The sequence below is a fragment of the Bombina bombina genome, chromosome 3, assembly GCF_027579735.1.
Source record: "Bombina bombina isolate aBomBom1 chromosome 3, aBomBom1.pri, whole genome shotgun sequence".
Lineage (NCBI taxonomy): Eukaryota > Metazoa > Chordata > Amphibia > Anura > Bombinatoridae > Bombina > Bombina bombina.
Genome location: NC_069501.1, coordinates 1239398522 through 1239422976, shown reverse-complemented (window position 1 = coordinate 1239422976; position 24455 = coordinate 1239398522). Strand labels below are relative to the sequence as shown.

General features: G+C 38.9%; 1 protein-coding gene across 1 annotated transcript in view; it reads right to left on the bottom strand.

Annotated features, from left to right (window-relative positions):
• Positions 1–24455, bottom strand: part of XRRA1 (X-ray radiation resistance associated 1) — a 201862-nt gene that overhangs the window by 26771 nt on the left and 150636 nt on the right. Inside the window, exon 16 of the mRNA XM_053708752.1 lies at positions 12366–12481. Coding sequence (XP_053564727.1) covers positions 12366–12481 — 116 coding nt within the window. The remainder of the gene's footprint in view (positions 1–12365; positions 12482–24455) is intronic.

Sequence of the window (24455 nt, the reverse complement as noted above, 5' to 3'; positions counted from 1 at the left end):
GGAATAAATCCAAGCCTGCTAGAAAGGCAAAGCCTGCTTCTAAGTTCACATGAAGGTACGGCCCTCATTCCAGTTCAGCTGGTAGGGGGCAGGTTACGTTTTTTCAAAGAAATTTGGATCAATTCTGTTCACAATCTTTGGATTCAGAACATTGTTTCAGAAGGGTACAGAATTGGTTTCAAGATGAGACCTCCTGCAAAGAGATTTTTTCTTTCCCATGTCCCAGTGAATCCAGTGAAAGCTCAAGCATTTCTGAATTGTGTTTCAGATCTAGAGTTGGCTGGAGTAATTATGCCAGTTCCAGTTCCGGAACAGGGGATGGGGTTTTATTCAAATCTCTTCATTGTACCAAAGAAGGAGAATTCCTTCAGACCAGTTCTGGATCTAAAATTATTGAATCGTTATGTAAGGATACCAACGTTCAAGATGGTAACTGTAAGGACTATATTGCCTTTTGTTCAGCAAGGGAATTATATGTCCACAATAGATTTACAGGATGCATATCTGCATATTCCGATTCATCCAGATCATTATCAGTTCCTGAGATTCTCTTTTCTAGACAAGCATTACCAATTTGTGGCTCTACCGTTTGGCCTTGCTACAGCTCCAAGAATTTTCACAAAGATTCTTGGTGCCCTTCTGTCTGTAATCAGAGAACAGGGTATTGTGGTATTTCCTTATTTGGACGATATCTTGGTACTTGCTCAGTCTTTACATTTAGCAGAGTCTCATACGAATCGACTTGTGTTGTTTCTTCAAGATCATGGTTGGAGGATCAATTTACCAAAAAGTTCTTTGATTCCTCAAACAAGGGTAACCTTTCTGGGTTTCCAGATAGATTCAGTGTCCATGACTCTGTCTTTAACAGACAAGAGACGTCTAAAATTGATTACAGCCTGTCGAAACCTTCAGTCTCAATCATTCCCTTCGGTAGCCTTATGCATGGAAATTCTAGGTCTTATGACTGCTGCATCGGACGCGATCCCCTTTGCTCGTTTTCACATGCGACCTCTTCAGCTCTGTATGCTGAACCAATGGTGCAGGGATTACACGAAGATATATCAATTAATATCTTTAAAACCGATTGTTCGGCACTCTCTAACGTGGTGGACAGATCACCTTCGTTTAATTCAGGGGGCTTCTTTTGTTCTTCCGACCTGGACTGTAATTTCAACAGATGCAAGTCTCATAGGTTGGGGAGCTGTGTGGGGATCTCTGACGGCACAAGGAGTTGGGGAATCTCAGGAGGTGAGATTACCGATCAATATCTTGGAACTCCGTGCAGTTTTCAGAGCTCTTCAGTTTTGGCCTCTTCTGAAGAGAGAATCGTTCATTTGTTTTCAGACAGACAATGTCACAACTGTGGCATACATCAATCATCAAGGAGGGACTCACAGTCCTCTGGCTATGAAAGAAGTATCTCGAATTTTGGTTTGGGCAGAATCCAGCTCCTGTCTAATCTCTGCGGTTCATATCCCAGGTGTAGACAATTGGGAAGCGGATTATCTCAGTCGCCAAACGTTGCATCCGGGCGAATGGTCTCTTCACCCAGAGGTATTTCTTCAGATTGTTCAAATGTGGGGGCTCCCAGAGATAGATCTGATGGCCTCTCATCTAAACAAGAAACTTCCCAGGTATCTGTCCAAATCCCGGGATCCTCAGGCGGAGGCAGTGGATGCATTATCACTTCCTTGGAAGTATCATCCTGCCTATATCTTTCCGCCTCTAGTTCTTCTTCCAAGAGTAATCTCCAAGATTCTGAGGGAATGCTCGTTTGTTCTGCTAATAGCTCCGGCATGGCCTCACAGGTTTTGGTATGCGGATCTTGTCCGGATGGCATCTTGCCAACCATGGACTCTTCCGTTAAGACCAGACCTTCTGTCACAAGGTCCTTTTTTCCATCCGGATCTGAAATCCTTAAATTTAAAGGTATGGAGATTGAACGCTTGATTCTTGGTCATAGAGGTTTCTCTGACTCCGTGATTAATACTATGTTACAGGCTCGTAAATCTGTATCTCGAGAGATATATTATAGAGTCTGGAAGGCTTATATTTCTTGGTGTCTTTCTCATCATTTTTCTTGGCATTCTTTTAGAATACCGAGAATTTTACAGTTTCTTCAGGATGGTTTAGATAAGGGTTTGTCCGCAAGTTCTTTGAAAGGACAAATCTCCGCTCTTTCTGTTCTTTTTCACAGAAAGATTGCTATTCTTCCTGATATTCATTGTTTTGTACAAGCTTTGGTTCGTATAAAACCTGTCATTAAGTCAATTTCTCCTCCTTGGAGTTTGAATTTGGTTCTGGGAGCTCTTCAAGCTCCTCCGTTTGAACCTATGCATTCATTGGACATTAAATTACTTTCTTGGAAAGTTTTGTTCCTTTTGGCCATCTCTTCTGCTAGAAGAGTTTCTGAATTATCTGCTCTTTCGTGTGAGTCTCCTTTTCTGATTTTTCATCAGGATAAGGCGGTGTTGCGAACTTCTTTTGAATTTTTACCTAAAGTTGTGAATTCCAACAACATTAGTAGAGAAATTGTGGTTCCTTCATTATGTCCTAATCCTAAGAATTCTAAGGAGAAATCATTGCATTCTTTGGATGTTGTTAGAGCTTTGAAATATTATGTTGAAGCTACGAAATCTTTCCGTAAGACTTCTAGTCTATTTGTTATCTTTTCCGGTTCTAGGAAAGGCCAGAAAGCTTCTGCCATTTCATTGGCATCTTGGTTGAAATCTTTAATTCATCTTGCCTATGTTGAGTCGGGTAAAATTCCGCCTCAGAGAATTACAGCTCATTCTACTAGGTCAGTATCTACTTCCTGGGCGTTTAGGAATGAAGCTTCGGTTGACCAGATCTGCAAAGCAGCAACTTGGTCCTCTTTGCATACTTTTACTAAATTCTACCATTTTGATGTGTTTTCTTCTTCTGAAGCAGTTTTTGGTAGAAAAGTTCTTCAGGCAGCGGTTTCAGTTTGAATCTTCTGCTTATGTTTTTTGTTAAACTTTATTTTGGGTGTGGATTATTTTCAGCAGGAATTGGCTGTCTTTATTTTATCCCTCCCTCTCTAGTGACTCTTGTGTGGAAAGATCCACATCTTGGGTAGTCATTATCCCATACGTCACTAGCTCATGGACTCTTGTTAATTACATGAAAGAAAACATAATTTATGTAAGAACTTACCTGATAAATTCATTTCTTTCATATTAACAAGAGTCCATGAGGCCCACCCTTTTTTGTGGTGGTTATGATTTTTTTGTATAAAGCACAATTATTCCAATTCCTTATTTTATATGCTTCGCACTTTTTTTCTTATCACCCCACTTCTTGGCTATTCGTTAAACTGATTTGTGGGTGTGGTGAGGGGTGTATTTATAGGCATTTTAAGGTTTGGGAAACTTTGCCCCTCCTGGTAGGAATGTATATCCCATACGTCACTAGCTCATGGACTCTTGTTAATATGAAAGAAATGAATTTATCAGGTAAGTTCTTACATAAATTATGTTTTTCATCTGTTTGTCTACATACAGTTACATCCTGGGAACTTTTTAATAAATCTAAATAAAATTTCTAAAATTAAATGAATTAATCCTATTTAAAACTAAATACTTACCTATAAAATAAACCCTAATATAGCTACAATATAACTAATAGTTACATGGTAGCTATTTTAGGATTTATATTTATTTTAGAGGCAACTTTGTATTTATTTTAACTAGGTACAATAGCTATTAAATAGTTAATAACTATTTAATAGCTACCTAGTTAAAATAATTACAAAAATACCTGTAAAATAAATCCTAACCTAAGTTAAAAATACACCTAACACTACACTATCAATAAATTAATTAATTAAATAAATGAACTAAAATTATCTAAACTCAAATACAATTAAATAAACTAAACTATAGTACAAAAACACTAAATTACAAAAAATAAAAAGTATTACAATAATTTTAATATAATTACACCTAATCTAAGCCCCCTAATAAAATAAAAAAGCCCCCCACAATAATAAAATTCCCTACCCTATACTAAATTACAAAAGTAATCAGCTCTTTTACCAGCCCTTAAAAGGGCTTTTTGCGGGGCATTGCCCCAAAGTAATCAGCTCTTTTACCTGTAAAAAAAAAATACAAGACCCCCCCAACATTAAAACCCACCACCCACACACCCCTACTCTAAAACCCACCCGATCCCCCCTTAAAAAAACCTAACACTACCCCCCTGAAGATCACCCTACCTTGAGCCGTGTTCACCCAGCCGGGCACCGATGGGCCAGAAGAGGACATCCGGACCGGCAGAAGTCTTCATCCTATCCGGGCAGAAGAAGACATCCGGACCGGCAGACATCTTCATCCAGGCGGCATCTTCTATCTTCATCCTTCCGGAGCGGAGCCATCTTCTATCCAGCCAACGCGGAGCCATCCTCTTCTAACGATGTCCTAACGCAGAATGAAGGTTCCTTTAAATGACGTCATCCAAGATGGCGTCCCTCGAATTCCGATTGGCTGATAGAATTCTATCAGCCAATCGGAATTAAGGTAGGAAAAATCTGATTGGTTGATTTAATCAGCCAATCGGATTGAAGTTCAATCCGATTGGCTGATTGGATGAGCCAATAGAATTGACCTTGCATTCTATTGGCTCAGCCAATCGGATTCTGCGTTAGGACATTGGAAGAAAAGAATGGCTCCGCATCGGCTGGATAGAAGATGGCTCCGCTGCGGAAGGATGAAGATAGAAGATGCCGCCTGGATAAAGATGTCTGCCAGTCCGGTCCGAATGGCCTCTTCTGCCTGGATAGGATGAAGACTTCTGCCGGTCAGGATGTCCTCTTCTAGCCCATCGGTGCCCGGCTGGGTGAACACGGCTCAAGGTAGGGTAATCTTCAGGGGGGTAGTGTTAGGTTTTTTTAAGGGGGTATCGGGTGGGTTTTAGAGTAGGGGTGTGTGGGTGGTGGGTTTTAATGTTGGGGGGGTCTTGTATTTTTTTTTTACAGGTAAAAGAGCTGATTAATTTGGGGCAATGCCCCGCAAAAAGCCCTTTTAAGGGCTGGTAAAAGAGCTGATTACTTTTGTAATTTAGTATAGGGTAGGGAATTTTATTATTTTGGGGGGCTTTTTATTTTATTAGGGGGCTTAGATTAGGTATAATTAGATTAAAATTATTGTAATATTTTTTTTTTTATAATTTAGTGTTTGTTTTTTTGTACTATAGTTTAGTTTATTTAATTGTATTTGAGTTTAGATAATTTTAGTTAATTTATTTAATTCATTTATTGATAGTGTAGTGTTAGGTGTATTTGTAACTTAGGTTAGGATTTATTTTGCAGGTAATTTTGTAATTATTTTAACTAGGTAGCTATTAAATAGTTATTAACTATTTAATAGCTATTGTAGCTAGTTAAAATAAATACAACGTTGCCTGTAAAATAAATATAAATCCTAAAATAGCTACAATGTAACTATTAGTTATATTGTAGCTATATTACGGTTTATTTTATAGGTAAGTATTTAGTTTTAAATAGGATTAATTTATTTAATTATAGTAATTTTATTTCATTTTATTTAAATTATATTTAAGTTAGGGGGGTGTTAGGGTTAGACTTAGGTTTAGGGGTTAATAACTTTATTATAGTAGCGGCGACGTTGGGGGCGGGAGATTAGGGGTTAATAATTGTAGGTAGGTGGTGGCGATGTTGGGGGGGCAGGTTAGGGGTTAATACAATTTATTATAGTGTTTGCGAGGCGGGAGTGCAGCGGTTTAGGGGTTAATACATTTATTATAGTGGCGGCGATGTCCGGTCAGCAGATTAGGGGTTAATAATTGTAGGTAGGTGCCGGCGACATTGGGAGGGGCAGATTAGGGGTTAATAAATATAATATAGGTGTCGGCGATGTTAGGGGCAGCATATTAGGGGTTCATAGGGATAATGTAGGTGGCGGCGGTGTCCAGAGCAGCAGATTAGGGGTTAATAGTATAATGCAGGTGGCGATGATGTTGGGGGCGGCAGATTAGGGGTTAATAAGTGTAAGGTTAGGGGTGTTTAGAGTCGGGATCATGTTAGGGTGTTAGGAGTAGACTTAGAAAGTATTTTCCCATAGGAAACAATGGGGCTGCGTTAGGAGCTGAACACTGCTTTTTTGCAGGTGTTAGGTTTTTTTCCAGCCAGCTCAGTCCCATTGTTTCCTATGGGGAAATTGTGCGCGAGCACGTTTTTCTAGTTTACTGCTACCGTAAGCAACGCTGGTATTGAGGCGAGAAGTGGCGCTAAATTTTGCTCAACGCTCACTTTTCTGAGGCTAACGCAGCCATTCAGAAAACTCGGAATACCAGCGTTGTTTAAATTAAGCGCTGAAAAAAGAGCATTAGCCCCGCAAGTTTTTACCGACAAAACTCGTAATCTAGCTGATAGTTTCTAACTGAGGCCTAGATTTAGAGTTCGGCGGTAGCCGTCAAAACCAGCGTTAGAGGCTCCTAACGCTGGTTTTGGCCGCCCGCTGGTATTTGGAGTCAGTGATTAAAGGGTCTAACGCTCACTTTGCAGCCGCGACTTTTCCATACCGCAGATCCCCCTACGCCATTTGCGTAGCCTATCTTTTCAATGGGATCTTTCTAACGCTGGTATTTAGAGTCGTTTCTGCAGTGAGCGTTAGAGCTCTAACGACAAAATTCCAGCCGCCTGAAAAAAGCAGGAGTTAAGAGCTTTCTGGCTAACGCCGGTTTATAAAGCTCTTAACTACTGTACCCTAAAGTACACTAACACCCATAAACTACCTATGTACCCCTAAACCGAGCTCCCCCCACATCGCCGCCACTCGATAAAACTTTTTAACCCCTAATCTTCCGACCGCCACCTACGTTATACTTATGTACCCCTAATCTGCTGCCCCTAACCCCGCCGACCCCTATATTACATTTATTAACCCCTAATCTGCCCCCCACAACATCGCCGCCAGCTACTTACAATAATTAACCCCTAATCTGCCCCCCTCAACGTCGCCGACACCTACCTACACTTATTAACCCCTAATCTGCCGAGCGGACCTGAGCGCTACTATAATAAAGTTATTAACCCCGAATCCGCCTCACTAACCCTATCATAAATAGTATTAACCCCTAATCTGCCCTCCCTAACATCGCCGACACCTACCTTCAATTATTAACCCCTAATCTTCCGATCGGAGCTCACCGCTATTCTAATAAATGTATTAACCCCTAAAGCTAAGTCTAACCCTAACACTAACACCCCCCTAACTTAAATATAATTTTAATCTAACGAAATAAATTAACTCTTATTAAATAAATTAATCCTATTTAAAGCTAAATACTTACCTGTAAAATAAACCCTAATATAGCTACAATATAAATTATAATTATATTATAGCTATTTTAGGATTAATATTTATTTTACAGGCAACTTGGTATTTATTTTAACTAGGTACAATAGCTATTAAATAGTTAAGAACTATTTAATAGTTACCTAGTTAAAATAATAACAAATTTACCTGTAAAATAAATCCTAACCTAAGATATAATTAAACCTAACACTACCCTATCAATAAAATAATTAAATAAACTACCTACAATTACCTACAATTAACCTAACACTACACTATCAATAAATTAAATAAACACAATTGCTACAAATAAATACAATTAAATAAACTAGCTAAAGTACAAAAAATAAAAAAGAACTAAGTTACAGAAAATAATAAAATATTTACAAACATAAGAATAATATTAGAACAATTTTAAACTAATTACACCTACTCTAAGCCCCCTAATAAAATAACAAAGCCCCCCAAAATAATAAATTCCCTACCCTATTCTAAATTAAAAAAGTTACAAGCTCTTTTACCTTACCAGCCCTGAACAGGGCCCTTTGCGGGGCATGCCCCAAGAAGTTCAGCTCTTTTGCCTGTAAAAAAAAACATACAATACCCCCCCCCCAACATTACAACCCACCACCCACATACCCCTAATCTAACCCAAACCCCCCTTAAATAAACCTAACACTAATCCCCTGAAGATCTTCCTACCTTGTCTTCACCATCCAGGTATCACCGATCCGTCCTGGCTCCAAGATCTTCATCCAACCCAAGCGGGGGTTGGCGATCCATAATCCGGTGCTGAAGAGGTCCAGAAGAGGCTCCAAAGTCTTCATCCTATCCGGCAAGAAGAGGACATCCGGACCGGCAACCATCTTGATCCAAGCGGCATCTTCTATCTTCATCCGATGACGACCGGCTCCATCCTGAAGACCTCCACCGCGGACCCATCTTCTTCCGGCGACGTCCAACTGCAGAATGACGGTTCCTTTAAGGGACGTCATCCAAGATGGCGTCCCTCGAATTCCGATTGGCTGATAGGATTCTATCAGCCAATCGGAATTAAGGTAGGAATATTCTGATTGGCTGATGGAATCAGCCAATCAGAATCAAGTTCAATCCGATTGGCTGATCCAATCAGCCAATCAGATTGAGCTCGCATTCTATTGGCTGATCGGAACAGCCAATAGAATGCGAGCTCAATCTGATTGGCTGATTGGATCAGCCAATCGGATTGAACTTGATTCTGATTGGCTGATTCCATCAGCCAATCAGAATATTCCTACCTTAATTCCGATTGGCTGATAGAATCCTATCAGCCAATCGGAATTCGAGGGACGCCATCTTGGATGACGTCCCTTAAAGGAACCGTCATTCTGCAGTTGGACGTCGCCGGAAGAAGATGGGTCCGCGGTGGAGGTCTTCAGGATGGAGCCGGTCGTCATCGGATGAAGATAGAAGATGCCGCTTGGATCAAGATGGTTGCCGGTCCGGATGTCCTCTTCTTGCCGGATAGGATGAAGACTTTGGAGCCTCTTCTGGACCTCTTCAGCACCGGATTATGGATCGCCAACCCCCGCTTGGGTTGGATGAAGATCTTGGAGCCAGGACGGATCGGTGATACCTGGATGGTGAAGACAAGGTAGGAAGATCTTCAGGGGATTAGTGTTAGGTTTATTTAAGGGGGGTTTGGGTTAGATTAGGGGTATGTGGGTGGTGGGTTGTAATGTTGGGGGGGGGGTATTGTATGTTTTTTTTTACAGGCAAAAGAGCTGAACTTCTTGGGGCATGCCCCGCAAAGGGCCCTGTTCAGGGCTGGTAAGGTAAAAGAGCTTGTAACTTTTTTAATTTAGAATAGGGTAGGGAATTTATTATTTTGGGGGGCTTTGTTATTTTATTAGGGGGCTTAGAGTAGGTGTAATTAGTTTAAAATTGTTGTAATATTATTCTTATGTTTGTAAATATTTTATTATTTTCTGTAACTTAGTTCTTTTTTATTTTTTGTACTTTAGCTAGTTTATTTAATTGTATTTATTTGTAGCAATTGTGTTTATTTAATTTATTGATAGTGTAGTGTTAGGTTAATTGTAGGTAATTGTAGGTAGTTTATTTAATTATTTTATTGATAGGGTAGTGTTAGGTTTAATTATATCTTAGGTTAGGATTTATTTTACAGGTAAATTTGTTATTATTTTAACTAGGTAACTATTAAATAGTTATTAACTATTTAATAGCTATTGTACCTAGTTAAAATAAATACCAAGTTGCCTGTAAAATAAATATTAATCCTAAAATAGCTATAATATAATTATAATTTATATTGTAGCTATATTAGGGTTTATTTTACAGGTAAGTATTTAGCTTTAAATAGGATTAATTTATTTAATAAGAGTTAATTTATTTCGTTAGATTAAAATTATATTTAAGTTAGGGGGGTGTTAGTGTTAGGGTTAGACTTAGCTTTAGGGGTTAATACATTTATTAGAATAGCGGTGAGCTCCGGTCGTCAGATTAGGGGTTAATAATTGAAGGTAGGTGTCGGCGATGTTAGGGAGGGCAGATTAGGGGTTAATACTATTTATGATAGGGTTAGTGAGGCGGATTCGGGGTTAATAACTTTATTATAGTAGCGCTCAGGTCCGCTCGGCAGATTAGGGGTTAATAAGTGTAGGTAGGTGTCGGCGACGTTGTGGGGGGCAGATTAGGGGTTAATAAATATAACATAGGGGTCGGCGATGTTAGGGCAGCAGATTAGGGGTACATAGGGATAACGTAGGTTGCGGCGGTTTACGGAGCGGAAGATTAGGGGTTAATAATAATATGCAGGGGTCAGCGATAGCGGGAGTGGCAGATTAGGGGTTAATAAGTGTAAGGTTAGGGGTGCTTAGACTCGGGGTACATGTTAGAGTGTTAGGTGCAGACGTAGGAAGTGTTTCCCCATAGGAAACAATGGGGCTGCGTTAGGAGCTGAACGCTGCTTTTTTGCAGGTGTTAGGTTTTTTTTCAGCTCAAACAGTCCCATTGTTTCCTATGGGGGAATCGTGCACGAGCACGTTTTTGATGCCGGCCGCGTCCGTAAGCAACTCTGGTATCGAGAGTTGCATTTGCGCTAAAAATGCCCTACGCTCCTTTTTTGGAGCCTAACGCAGCATTTGTTTTAACTCTCGATACCAGAGTTAAATTTATGGTGCGGCCAGAAAAAAGCCCGCGGAGCGTTAACAGCCCTTTTACCGCCGAACTCTAAATCTAGGCCTAAGTAAAGCCTTATCCCTGTGAGTCCTAGACGAACAAAGCAGAGAGCGCTTCATGTGCATATAAGTTTTGCAATAAACAATGCAGTGTAATGTGCATACAGGGTACTCACAATATGCAGCAGCGTTCTGGAGACTCTCAGTACTCCAGCTCACTGCACAGTTATGATCAGCTCCCATTCTAGAAGGTCAAGTAGCCAAGATTTAACACTTTGAAGTGAGCTGGAGCACTGAGAGTCTCTAGAATGCACCTTACTTTGCTGTGAAGTAAGAGAGGAGCTGCATCTGCATTGTGCATCCCAAAAGGAGCCTACAAGAACGAAAAAAGGAGGAAAAAGAGTCCACGGACTTTCCTAGTGTAAGAATATTTATTTAACCATACTGACTCCATTTTGTTTCAGCATTATATTTCATTATAATGCGGTTATTATGCTGTGACAACATATTCTGACAATAGATTTTAGTTTCATTTACAACAATTGTGTCTTAAGAGTGGCCTTGCCTATTATTTTTACTGTGCTTCTTTGTTCTAACTTATGCTGTGTAGAATGGTGTGATTATGATACATCATTTGTTTAACCCAATATACTGTAACAATTGTCTATAAAAGTCTGTGATGCCTTATAATAAACAGAACAGTGATTCGACTTTACTTGCTGCCTAATTGTTGTTCCAGAGATCTCGCCAAGTAACCCATTCAGTTCCAGGTGAAGGTGTAGAATACTAAGTGTCAAGTGATACCCCCGGTTATAAGATAACGCCTAACAATTCTGATGTCAGAGCGTGGGATTCACACAGGGGTAAGTAGATAATTGTTTTTATTCTGCTTTTCCCTCTGTGAATCTGAACCCACAATCTGACCGGCGTTAGTGATATATTAAGGGTTAAAGTCCCTTTAATAAGGGGTTAAACTCCCCAATATTAGGGTTGGGGACCTGGACCTGGTTTGAGTACTGCCGTTAAGCGTGGGGTTTGCGTAGGTTTGAGTCCTAGCACAGGTTATAGCAAAAAGCCGGAGAGATAGCTCATCATGACTTTAAAATAATGTTCATTTTTATTATTTGGTGCACGTATATTATGTCTGCTTGTTTCTCAAAATGTATTAGTAAAGTAGGGTTTTCCCTAGATTTCTACTAGACCTAGCTCTTTAGCCATTGGAATCTCAAACTCAAAATGTTTACAGCAGAATGTTACTTATATCTCTGAAAATGTCAAGTTCCTATCTGATCCCCCACCAGAGATAACCTTAAAGTGAGGGGAAATGTTAAAAATGGCATTTTTCGCCCCCATATGTTATGGAGACTGTGGACCATCATCATCAGGTACGAATAAATTATGTTTTCTTGCCCTTATAAGAATAAAAAAAATAAGAGAAGTCTCAAACCTGAAATTTTCTGCATGCACACTATACTTACTAGGTACCCCCTATAATAAATATAGCCACCAATCAACAAGCGCTACCCAGGATGCTGTACCAAAAATGGGCCGGCTCTTAATCTTACATTCCTGGTTTTTCAAATAAAGATACCAAGAGAACGAAGAAACATTAATAATAGGAGTAAATTAGAAAGTTGCTTAAAATTGCATGTTCCATCAGATTTATGAAAGAAAAAAATTGTGTTTCATATTCCTTTAATTAAATACTGTTTTTCTAATATACCTGTGTCTTTTAATTTTGCATCATAAAATGGGTATAAAGCTTTTTCCTTTAGTATCCTAGAACATTTAATTTTTCTCTAGAACATTTTCATCTTTCTCTTCTTCAATAATAACAAATTTACACTACCTTGCTTTCTCTAGGAATGTAGGGTTTCTCCAAACTGTGTAGCCTCGGTTTAAAATCTTGACACAAAAGCAGGTGCTTCAAAGCATATTCCAAAGCTTTCACATTGTTCTGTATGCCTGGAACATGGATACAGTATTATACAAAGCATAGCATGAATTTAGGTACATGTGGGAATCTCATGTACCGATTATGCTCTGTAAAAATCCACCTAACAAACCTCCTGCAATGAAAATGTGCTGCACATTAAACAACCAGTAATACATTTTCTTTTTAAACAAGTGCCATAAAGGTCAAGACTAGTATGGCAATGAGGAAAATTATGAAAAGTATATAAAAAGAAATCTTTTTTTAAAAAAAATATTTATTATAAACATAGATCTCTCTTCATACGAATTGTATGCACCATGCTCAAAATAACAAAATTTAAAAAGTTCATAAAAATAAACCAGTATAATTATTGCTAACTAAATAAAAAATACAAGTAAAATACATCAGAAAAAGATTGGTGCAGAACATATAAAATGTATATTAATCACAAAAAAATAGTCACTTTATAAAGGTATAACTATAAGAATTATGATTACGAGTTTTGAGCGCAATAGGGAAATTAACGATCGCCACAAAAGCGGCGTTATTTCACCTCCCTATAGCGCTGCTATTACAAGTTTTGAAAACCCGGCTTGTGCTGGCGATATGGTGGCGTTGAGCTCTATGGGCGCGATCCGATATCGATCGCAGTTTGCGGCGCAAGCGAGGGAACCGGCGTCGCCCGCAGTTTCAGCTCGCAACTCGAGCCATCCCATATAGGTCGCCGTCAGATGCTAACGTGCCGTAAGTCTGACAAACCAGCGATGTCCAGAAATCTGCGTAAGTACAAATTTCTGGCGTCGCCAGTGACTTGCGCCACGTTAGAATCTGCCGGCGCCTATAAAACCTGACTAAAGTCTAAAACACCCGCACTGTCTAACACGCCTCCCTAACATAGCCCGCACTGTCTAACACGCCTCCCTAACATAGCCCGCACTGTCTAACCCTCTATCCGCTATCCCCCCTCACTAGCCTAACAATAAAAATGCTATTAACCCCTAAACCGCCGCTCCCGTACCCCGCCGCAACCTAATAAAGTTATTAACCCCTAAACCGCCGCTCCCGTACCCCGCCGCCAGCTATATTATATCTATAACCCCCTAAAGTGAGCCCCTAACACCGCCGCCATCTATATTAAAATTATTAACCCCTAATGTAAGCCCCTTACACCGCCGCCATCTCTATTAAAATGATTAACCCCTAATTTAATCTACCTACCCCGCCGCCAGCTATATTATCTATATTAACCCTAAGTATATTATAGTTAATATAGTTATTACATTATATATATTAACTATATTAACCCTAATTATATTAGGGTTAATATAGTTAATATAGTTACTATAGTATTTATATTAACTATATTAACTCTATCTAACCCTAACACCCCTAACTAAATTTATATTAAATTAATCTATTTCATTTATAAACTAAAATATTCCTATTTAAATCTAAATACTTACCTATAAAATAAACCCTAAGATAGCTACAATATAATTAATAATTACATTATAGCTATGTTAGGGTTAATATTTATTTTACAGGTAAATAGTTAATTATTTTAACTAGGTATAATAGATATTAAATAGTTATTAACTATTTAATATCTACCTAGTTAAAATAATTACCCAATTACCTGTAAAATAAATCCTAACCTAAGTTACAAATACACCTACACTATCAATAAATTTAATAAACTACAAACATCTATCTAAAAATACAATTAAATTAACTAAACTAAATTACAAAAAAAACAAACACTAAATTACAAAAAATAAAAAAAAGATTACAAGATTTTTAAGCTAATTACACCTATTCTAAGCCCCCTAATAAAATAATAAACCCCCAAAATAACAAAAATTCCCTGCCCTATTCTAAATTAAACAAATTTCAAAGCTCTTTACCTTACCAGCCCTTAAAAGGGCCTTTTGTGGGGCATGCCCCAAAGAATTCAGCTCTTTTGCATTCAACAAATACAATCCCCCCCCCCATTACAACCCACCACCCACATACCCCTATTCTAAACCCACCCAAACCCCCCTTAAAAAATCCTAACACTACCCCCCTGAAGATCTCCCTACCTTGTCTTCACCACACCGGGCCGAACTCCTGATCCGATCCGGGCGATGTCGTCCTCCAAGCGGCAAAGAAGAAATCTTCCTCCGGCGATGTCATCCTCCAAGCGGCAAAGAAGAATTCTTCCTCCGGCGAAGTCTTCCTCCAAGCGGCAGCAAAGTCTTCATTCTTCCGGCGGCATCTTCAATCTTCTTTCTTCGCTCCGCCGCCGCGGAGCATCCATCCCGGCCGACTGCTAAACTTGGAATGAGGTACCTTTAAATGACGTCATCCAAGATGGCGTCCGCCGAATTCCGATTGGCTGATAGGATTCTATCAGCCAATCGGAATTAAGTTAAAAAAATCTGATTGGCTGATTGAATCAGCCAATCAGATTCAAGTTCAATCCGATTGGCTGATCCAATCAGCCAATCAGATTGAGCTTGCATTCTATTGGCTGTTCCGATCAGCCAATAGAATGCGAGCTCAATCTGATTGGCTGATTGGATCAGCCAATCGGATTTTTTTAACTTAATTCCGATTGGCTGATAGAATCCTATCAGCCAATCGGAATTCGGCGGACGCCATCTTGGATGACGTCATTTAAAGGTACCTCATTCCAAGTTTAGCAGTCGGCCGGGATGGATGCTCCGCGGCGGCGGAGCGAAGAAAGAAGATTGAAGATGCCGCCGGAAGAATGAAGACTTTGCTGCCGCTTGGAGGAAGACTTCGCCGGAGGAAGAATTCTTCTTTGCCGCTTGGAGGATGACATCGCCGGAGGAAGATTTCTTCTTTGCCGCTTGGAGGACGACATCGCCCGGATCGGATCAGGAGTTCGGCCCGGTGTGGTGAAGACAAGGTAGGGAGATCTTCAGGGGGGTAGTGTTAGGATTTTTTAAGGGGGGTTTGGGTGGGTTTAGAATAGGGGTATGTGGGTGGTGGGTTGTAATGGGGGGGGGATTGTATTTGTTGAATGCAAAAGAGCTGAATTCTTTGGGGCATGCCCCACAAAAGGCCCTTTTAAGGGCTGGTAAGGTAAAGAGCTTTGAAATTTGTTTAATTTAGAATAGGGCAGGGAATTTTTGTTATTTTGGGGGTTTATTATTTTATTAGGGGGCTTAGAATAGGTGTAATTAGCTTAAAAATCTTGTAATCTTTTTTTTATTTTTTGTAATTTAGTGTTTGTTTTTTTTTGTAATTTAGTTTAGTTAATTTAATTGTATTTTTAGATAGATGTTTGTAGTTTATTAAATTTATTGATAGTGTAGGTGTATTTGTAACTTAGGTTAGGATTTATTTTACAGGTAATTGGGTAATTATTTTAACTAGGTAGATATTAAATAGTTAATAACTATTTAATATCTATTATACCTAGTTAAAATAATTAACTATTTACCTGTAAAATAAATATTAACCCTAACATAGCTATAATGTAATTATTAATTATATTGTAGCTATCTTAGGGTTTATTTTATAGGTAAGTATTTAGATTTAAATAGGAATATTTTAGTTTATAAATTAATTAGATTAATTTAATATAAATTTAGTTAGGGGTGTTAGGGTTAGATAGAGTTAATATAGTTAATATAAATACTATAGTAACTATATTAACTATATTAACCCTAATATAATTAGGGTTAATATAGTTAATATATATAATGTAATAACTATATTAACTATAATATACTTAGGGTTAATATAGATAACATAGCTGGCGGCGGGGTAGGTAGATTAAATTAGGGGTTAATCATTTTTATATAGGTGGCGGCGGTGTAAGGGGTCAGATTACGGGATAGATAAGGTAGATGGCGGCGGTTTTAGGGGCTCACAGTAGGGGGTTAGTTTATGTAGATGGCGGCGGGGTCCGGGAGCGGCGTTTTAGGGGGTAATAACTTTATTAGGGATTTCGGGGGGGGGGGGGGGATCGCGGTTGACAGGGAGATAGACATTGCGCATGCGTTAGGTGTTAGGTTTATTTTAGCAGATCGCGGTTGACAGGGAGATAGACATTGCGCATGCGTTAGGTGTTAGGTTTATTTTAGCAGCTAGTTTAGGGAGTTACGGGGCTCCAATAGTCAGCGTAAGGCTTCTTACGGCTGCTTTTTGTGGCGAGGTGAAAATGGAGTAAGTTTTCTCCATTTTCGCCACGTAAGTCCTTACGCTGCATATTGGATACCAAACTGCGCGGGTTTGGTATACCTGCCTATGGCCCAAAAAACTGCGGGCGACGGCAGAAATATACGCACGTAACTGCTAGCTTACGCCGTATATAGGATACCAAATCCGCGCAATTATTGGCGTCGCCGGCTTTTGCGGGCGACGCTTTATATCGGATCGACCCCCTTACCTCACCCAAATACAAGCGGTGTTTTGACGTGCGTGTGCACGATTTCCCCATAGACATCAATGGGGATAGTCGGCTTAAATCAAGCCTAACACCTGCGATCGCAGAAACAAAAGCTCAGTAACGCAGCCTCATTGATGTCTATGGGGAAAGAAAAAGTTATATTTAAACCTAACATAAAAACCACGTCTAAACACCCCTAATCTGCCGCTCCTGACATCGCCGCCACCTACATAATGTTATTAACCCCTAATCTGCTCCCCCTAACATCTCCGCCATCAACATTAGTTATTAACCCCTAATCTGCCCCCCCCCCGACATCGCCGCCACCTTACATAATGTTATTAACCCCTAATCTGCTGCCCCTAACATCGCCACAACCTTACATAATGTTATTAACCCCTAATCTGCTGGCCCTAACATCGCCACCACCTAAATACATTTATTAACCCCTAATCTGCCGCCCCTAACATCGCCGCCACCTACATTAGTTATTAGCCCACTACATAAAAATATTAACCCCTAACATAACCCTAACCATAAGTCTAACCCTAACGTAGCCCTAACGTAACCCTGAACCTAACCCTAACACCACCTAAATTAAATATAACTAAAATAAATCTAAATAAAACTTACAATTATTACCTAAATAACCTATTTAAAACTAAATACAAACTTACCTGTAAAATAAAACTTAAGGTAGCTACAAAATAACTAATAGTTATATTGTAGCTAGATTAGGTTTTGTTTTTATTTCACAGGTAAATTTGTATTTATTTTAACTAGGTAGACTAGATAGTAAATAGTCAGGGCCGTCTTTAACACAGGGCAAAAGGGGCAGCTGCCCAGGGCCCAGTCTTTGTTGAGGGGCCCAAGAGTCCTAAAAAAAAAATTTATTTTTTTTTTTTTTTTTTAGTTCATGCCAGACTGCTGATGTCATGTGACATGGAACACACACACAATCAGTCCTAATATTTTCACAGTCAAAAGTTATCTGCTTATATTTATTTGTGAGAAACTGTGCCAGACCGTGGCGATGTCATGTGACATTCCAAGCTAGTGCCATGTGCTGTTTTAGATGTGCACTGTGCAGCACTGGATGCTAAGCCCTAACTAGGCATCCAGTCAATCCCACTGCATCAGAAAAGGTCCTGCTGGGGTTACCACTGTTACCAGGTCACTGCTCTGGTGGTGGGGATTGTTCTGGGTAGGTCTGACTATAGGCGCATGCAGCAGAAAGCTGGAGTTGCAGGCACGTGAGGATTTGAGCATCTGTGCAGCTGCATACACTGCTCTCTTCAGTCTTGAAACTGTGTGACTCGTCTGTATCCATGCAGCCTTGGGCAGACAGAATCCAGTCTACTGGTCCCCTTAGCCCTGCTCTTTCTGCTGTGGCTCTAAGATCAACTAACTGAAGATTTTTAGGGGAACAATGCTTTGTAGAAAGGTGTCAGTGGGAAGAATAAGTGAGTGTACACATGCCCCTCCCCCCATGCAGCATTGTCTAGTACAGGATGAGAGGGAACTTGTTCCTAGCAAAGAAGTGACATGCTTATGTGGCTGATGCTGATACTTCACACATTAAGGTAAGGCTTATTTTTATAGTTTTTATTTCTCTCTGTCTCAGATTTTACAGCTTTCCATAGTAGTTCTACTGTTCCAGTCAGTAAACTTATATTTGTCTGCACCTCCATGCTTCCGCCTCAGTCTTTACCTAGCTCCTGTTGGCTGCCCTAAATCTCTTTAACCATCTAACCTCACACCAGAATCACATTCAAAAGCATATTAAATTAATCCAGAGTGGAGGAATTTATATATTTATTTACTGATTAGTACTGCTTATGTCCAGTTTCACATATTGCAATTTTTTTTTAATGATTAGCCCAGCAGTGGATGATCCACTGCTGGGCTAATAATTTAAAAGAAAATTATAAAATAAATTGATTTAGTTGTTTTCTGGGATGTTGGGGTGGAGAGCGAAATTGCATTGGGGGGGGCAGGGTAGTGTAGGCTAGGTTTTTTTTTATTTTGGGGGGTCTTTTTTATTTTGATAGGGCTATTAGATTAGGAGTAATTTTTTTTTTTTTTGATAATTTCGTTTTTTATTTTGTGTAATTTAGTGGGGGGTTTTTGTAATTTAGATAATTGTATTTGATTAATTTTTTTTTAATTTTATTGTAATGTTAGGTTTTAGTGTAAGGCAGGTTAGGTTTTATTTTACAGGTAACTTTGTATTTATTAATATTTAATATTTAATAACTATTCCACCTAGTTAAAATAAATACAAACTTACCTGTGAAATAAAAATAAAACCTAAGATAGCTACAATATAACTATTAGTTATATTGTAGCTAGCTTAGGTTTTATTTCACAGATATTATCACACTATTTCACACTATAATCGGTTTATTATAGTGGCGGCGATGTCCGGAGCGGCAGATTAAGGGTTAATAAATTTATTACAGTGTTTGCGATGCGGGAGGGCCCTTGGTTTAGGGGTTAATAAGTAGTTTATGGGTGTTAGTGTACTTTTTAACACTTTAGTTATGGGTTTTATGCTACAGCTTTGTAACGTAAAACTCATAACTACTGACTTTAGATGGCGGTACAGATCTTGTCAGTATAGGGTGTATCGCTCACTTTTTGACCTCCCAGGCAAACTCGTAATACCGGCGCTATGGAAGTCCCATTGAAAAAGGACTTTTTAAAAACTGCGGTACTGACGTTGCGTGACGGCCAAAAAGGTGTGCGGTACACCTATACCTACACGACTTGTAATAGCGCCGTTAGTGAAAATGCATCGTTCTGAAGCATAACGATGCTTTCTTTCATGTAATTAGCAAGAGTCCATGAGCTAGTGACGTATGGGATATACATTCCTACCAGGAGGGGCAAAGTTTCCCAAACCTCAAAATGCCTATAAATACACCCCTCACCACACCCACAAATCAGTTTTACAAACTTTGCCTCCCATGGAGGTGGTGAAGTAAGTTTGTGCTAGATTCTACGTTGATATGCGCTTCGCAGCAGGCTGGAGCCCGGTTTTCCTCTCAGTGTGCAGTGAATTTCAGAGGGATGTGAAGAGAGTATTGCCTATTTGAATTCAATGATCTCCTTCTACGGGGTCTATTTCATAGGTTCTCTGTTATCGGTCGTAGAGATTCATCTCTTACCTCCCTTTTCAGATCGACGATATACTCTTATATATACCATTACCTCTACTGATTCCCGTTTCAGTACTGGTTTGGCTTTCTACTACATGTAGATGAGTGTCCTGGGGTAATTAAGTCTTATTTTGTGACACTCTAAGCTATGGTTGGGCACTTTTTTATAAAGTTCTAAATATATGTGTTTAAACATTTATTTGCCTTGATTCAGGATGTTCAACGTTCCTTATTTCAGACAGTCAGTTTCATATTTGGGATAATGCATATGAATAAACCAATTTTTTCTTACCTTAAAATTTGACTTTTTTCCTGTGGGCTGTTAGGCTCGCGGGGGCTGAAAATGCTTCATTTTATTGCGTCATTCTTGGCGCAAACATTTTCTGTGTCATTTCCGCGTCATACTTGTCGCCGGAAGTTGCGTAATTTTTTGACGTTTTTGCGCCAAAAGTGTCGACGTTACTGGATGTGGCATCATTTTTGGCGCCAAAAGCATTTAGGCGCCAAATAATGTGGGCGTCTTTTTTGGCGCTAAAAAATATGGGCATCATTATTGTCTACACATTATTTAAGTCTCATTGTTTATTTGCTTCTGGTTGCTAGAAGCTTGTTCATTGGCATTTTTTCCCATTCCTGAAACTGTCATATAAGGAATTTGATAATTTTGCTTTATATGTTGTTTTTTCTATTACATATTGCAAGATGTCTCAGATTGACCTTGAATCAGAAGCTACTTCTGGAAAATCGCTGCCTGATGCTGGATCTACCAAAGTTAAGTGTATTTGTTGTAAACTTGTGGTAACTGTTTCTCCGGCTGTTGTTTGTGATGAATGTCATGACAAACTTTCTAATGCAGATAATATTTCCTTTAGTAATGTTCCATTACCTGTTGCTGTTCCATCAACATCTAATATTCAGGGTGTTCCTGTTAACATAAGAGATTTTTGTTTCTAAATCTTTTAAGAAGGCTATGTCTGTTATTCCTCCTTCCAGTAAACGTAAAAGGTCTTTTAAAACTTCTCATGTTTCAGATGACTTTTTAAACGAACATCATCATTCTAATTCTGTTTCTGATACTGATTTTTCTGGTTCAGAAGGTTCTGTTTCAGAGATTGATACTGATAAATCTTCTTATTTATTTAAAATGGAATTTATTCGTTCTTTACTTAAAGAAGTCTTAATTGATGCAAGTCTGACAGGTTGGGGAGCTGTATGGGGGTCTCTAACAGCACAAGGGGTTTGGGAATCTCAGGAGGCGAGATTACCAATCAACATTTTGGAACTCCGTGTGATTTTCAGAGCTCTTCAGTCGTGGCCTCTTCTAAAGAGAGAGTCATTCATTTGTTTTCAGACAGACAATGTCACAACCGTGGCATATGTCAATCATCAAGGAGGGACTCACAGTCCTCTGGCTATGAAAGAAGTATCTCGAATACTTGTTTGGGCGGAATCCAGCTCCTGTCTAATTTCTGCGGTTCATATCCCAGGTATAGACAATTGGGAAGCGGATTATCTCAGTCGCCAGATGTTACATCCGGGCGAGTGGTCTCTTCACCCAGAGGTATTTCTTCAGATTTTTCAAATGTGGGGACTTCCAGAAATAGATCTGATGGCTTCTCATATAAACAAGAAGCTTCCCAGGTATCTGTCCAGATCCAGGGATCCTCAGGCGGAAGCAGTGGATGCATTGTCACTTCCTTGGAAGTATCATCCGGCCTATATCTTTCCGCCTCTAGTTCTTCTTCCAAAAGTGATTTCCAAGATTCTAAAGGAGCGTTCGTCTGTTCTGCTGGTGGCTCCAGCATGGCCTCACAGGTTTTGGTATGCGGATCTTGTCCGGATGGCTACTTGCCAACCGTGGACTCTTCCGTTAAGACCAGACCTTCTATCGCAAGGTCCTTTTTTTCATCAGGATCTCAAATCCTTAAATTTGAAGGTATGGAGATTGAACGCTTGATTCTCAGTCATATAGGTTTCTCTGACTCCGTAATTAATACTATGTTACAGGCTCGTAAATCTGTATCTAGGAAGATATATTATCGAGTCTGGAAGACTTACATTTCTTGGTGTTCTTCTCATCATTTTTTCTGGCATTCTTTTAGAATTCCTAGAATTTTATCAGTTTCTTCAGGATGGTTTGGATAAAGGTTTGTCTGCAAGTTCCTTGAAAGGACAAACCTCTGCTCTTTCTGTTCTTTTTCACAGAAAGATTGCTAATCTTCCTGATATTCATTGTTTTGTACAGGCTTTGGTTCGTATAAAACCTGTCATTAAGTCAATCTCTCTTCCTTGGAGTTTGAATTTGGTTCTGGGGGCTCTTCAAGCTTCTCCGTTTGAACCTATGCATTCGCTGGAAATTAAATTACTTTCTTGGAAAGTTTTGTTTCTTTTGGCCATCTCTTCTGCTAGAAGAGTTTCTGAATTATCTGCTCTTTCATGTGAGTCTCCTTTTCTGATTTTTCATCAGGATAAGGCGGTTTTGCGAACTTCATTTAAATTTTTACCTAAGGTTGTGAATTCTAACAACATTAGTAGAGAAATTGTAGTTCCTTCATTGTGTCCTAATCCTAAGAACTCTAAGGAAAGATCGTTGCATTCTTTGGATGTAGTTAGAGCTTTGAAATATTATGTTGAAGCTACTAAAGATTTCCGAAAGACTTCTAGTCTGTTTGTTATCTTTTCTGGTTCTAGGAAAGGTCAGAAGGCTTCTGCCATTTCTTTGGCATCGTGGTTAAAGTCTTTGATTCATCATGCTTATGTTGAGTCGGGTAGAACTCCGCCTCAAAGGATTACAACTCATTCAACTAGGTCAATCTCTACTTCCTGGGCATTTAGGAATGAAGCTTCGGTTGATCAGATTTGCAAAGCAGCAACTTGGTCTTCTTTGCATACTTTTACTAAATTCTACCATTTTGATGTGTTTTCTTCTTCAGAAGCAGTCTTTGGTAGAAAAGTACTTCAGGCAGCTGTTTCAGTTTGATTCTTCTGCTTATAATTTCAGTTTTTTTCATTATAAGATTAAGACTTTGTTTTGGGTGTGGATTATTTTTCAGCGGAATTGGCTGTATTTATTTTATCCCTCCCTCTCTAGTGACTCTTGCGTGGAAGATCCACATCTTGGGTATTCATTATCCCATACGTCACTAGCTCATGGACTCTTGCTAATTACATGAAAGAAAACATAATTTATGTAAGAACTTACCTGATAAATTCATTTCTTTCATATTAGCAAGAGTCCATGAGGCCCACCCTTTTTTGTGGTGGTTATGATTTTTTTGTATAAACACAATTATTCCAATTCCTTATTTTTTATGCTTTCGCACTTTTTCTTATCACCCCACTTCTTGGCTATTCGTTAAACTGATTTGTGGGTGTGGTGAGGGGTGTATTTATAGGCATTTTGAGGTTTGGGAAACTTTGCCCCTCCTGGTAGGAATGTATATCCCATACGTCACTAGCTCATGGACTCTTGCTAATATGAAAGAAATGAATTTATCAGGTAAGTTCTTACATAAATTATGTTTTTTCACTCATAACGCCAAACTCGTAATCTAGCTGAATGTTTCTATTTTACTGTTATTTTAAATATCACACATATCAAATAGGTCACTTTTTAAATTAATATTTGTAGATTTTTTATAAGTTTGATTTCAACCTTTTTATGTGGTTTTGTAGATTTTTTTATGTTTGATTTTTAACTTTTTATGTGGCGTTCTACATGTGCCCCTATTCCAATATGAGCCCTCCAAAATGTCTGCTTTTTCTCTTGTCTTCTATAAGAAATATAGAGTAGAAAAACGGAAACAATAATAATCAAGTTTATCCCTTTACTGAATCTTGGCTCTTTTGTAATTGACATTCTAGAACAAAAATATCAGCTTTATTTTTCATTCCCACAGATGACATCAACACATCCAATCACAAAAGGCTCACTAGTTGGATTCAACAGACTGTCAATGCTATTCAGCAGAGTCCCTATATGCAGCTCAGACCATTATGTCATCAGTGGGCGGAGCTTAGCAGTCATTTCAAAGTGTCCAGAAACAAAAACATTTTTAAATAACTTTTTTACCGTTACTGCTGCATGATATAGAAAGGGTTGCCGGAGGATATTAGTAGCTTAATCTAAGGTAAGACTTTAAGATGAGTAAGGTGTAGACTGTCCCTTTAAGTGAACAAGCCCGAAGCATAGCTGCTGTTGGCTATTTTCCTGTACGCCATCTCACCACAATAAAGGGAAAAAAATTTGAAGAAAAAACTGTAGTGTTAGTGGCTTGCTTTCTGGATTTATACATACGGAAAGAGTTGCAGGACTCTGAAAAGTAACATGCACTCACTCAAATTGTAGCACGAAAACAAGTGCTGTGATAACCATTTCAGAATATGCATAAATAAAACATTCTGCTATTTGAAGAACATTGGAATGTGAAATACTCATAT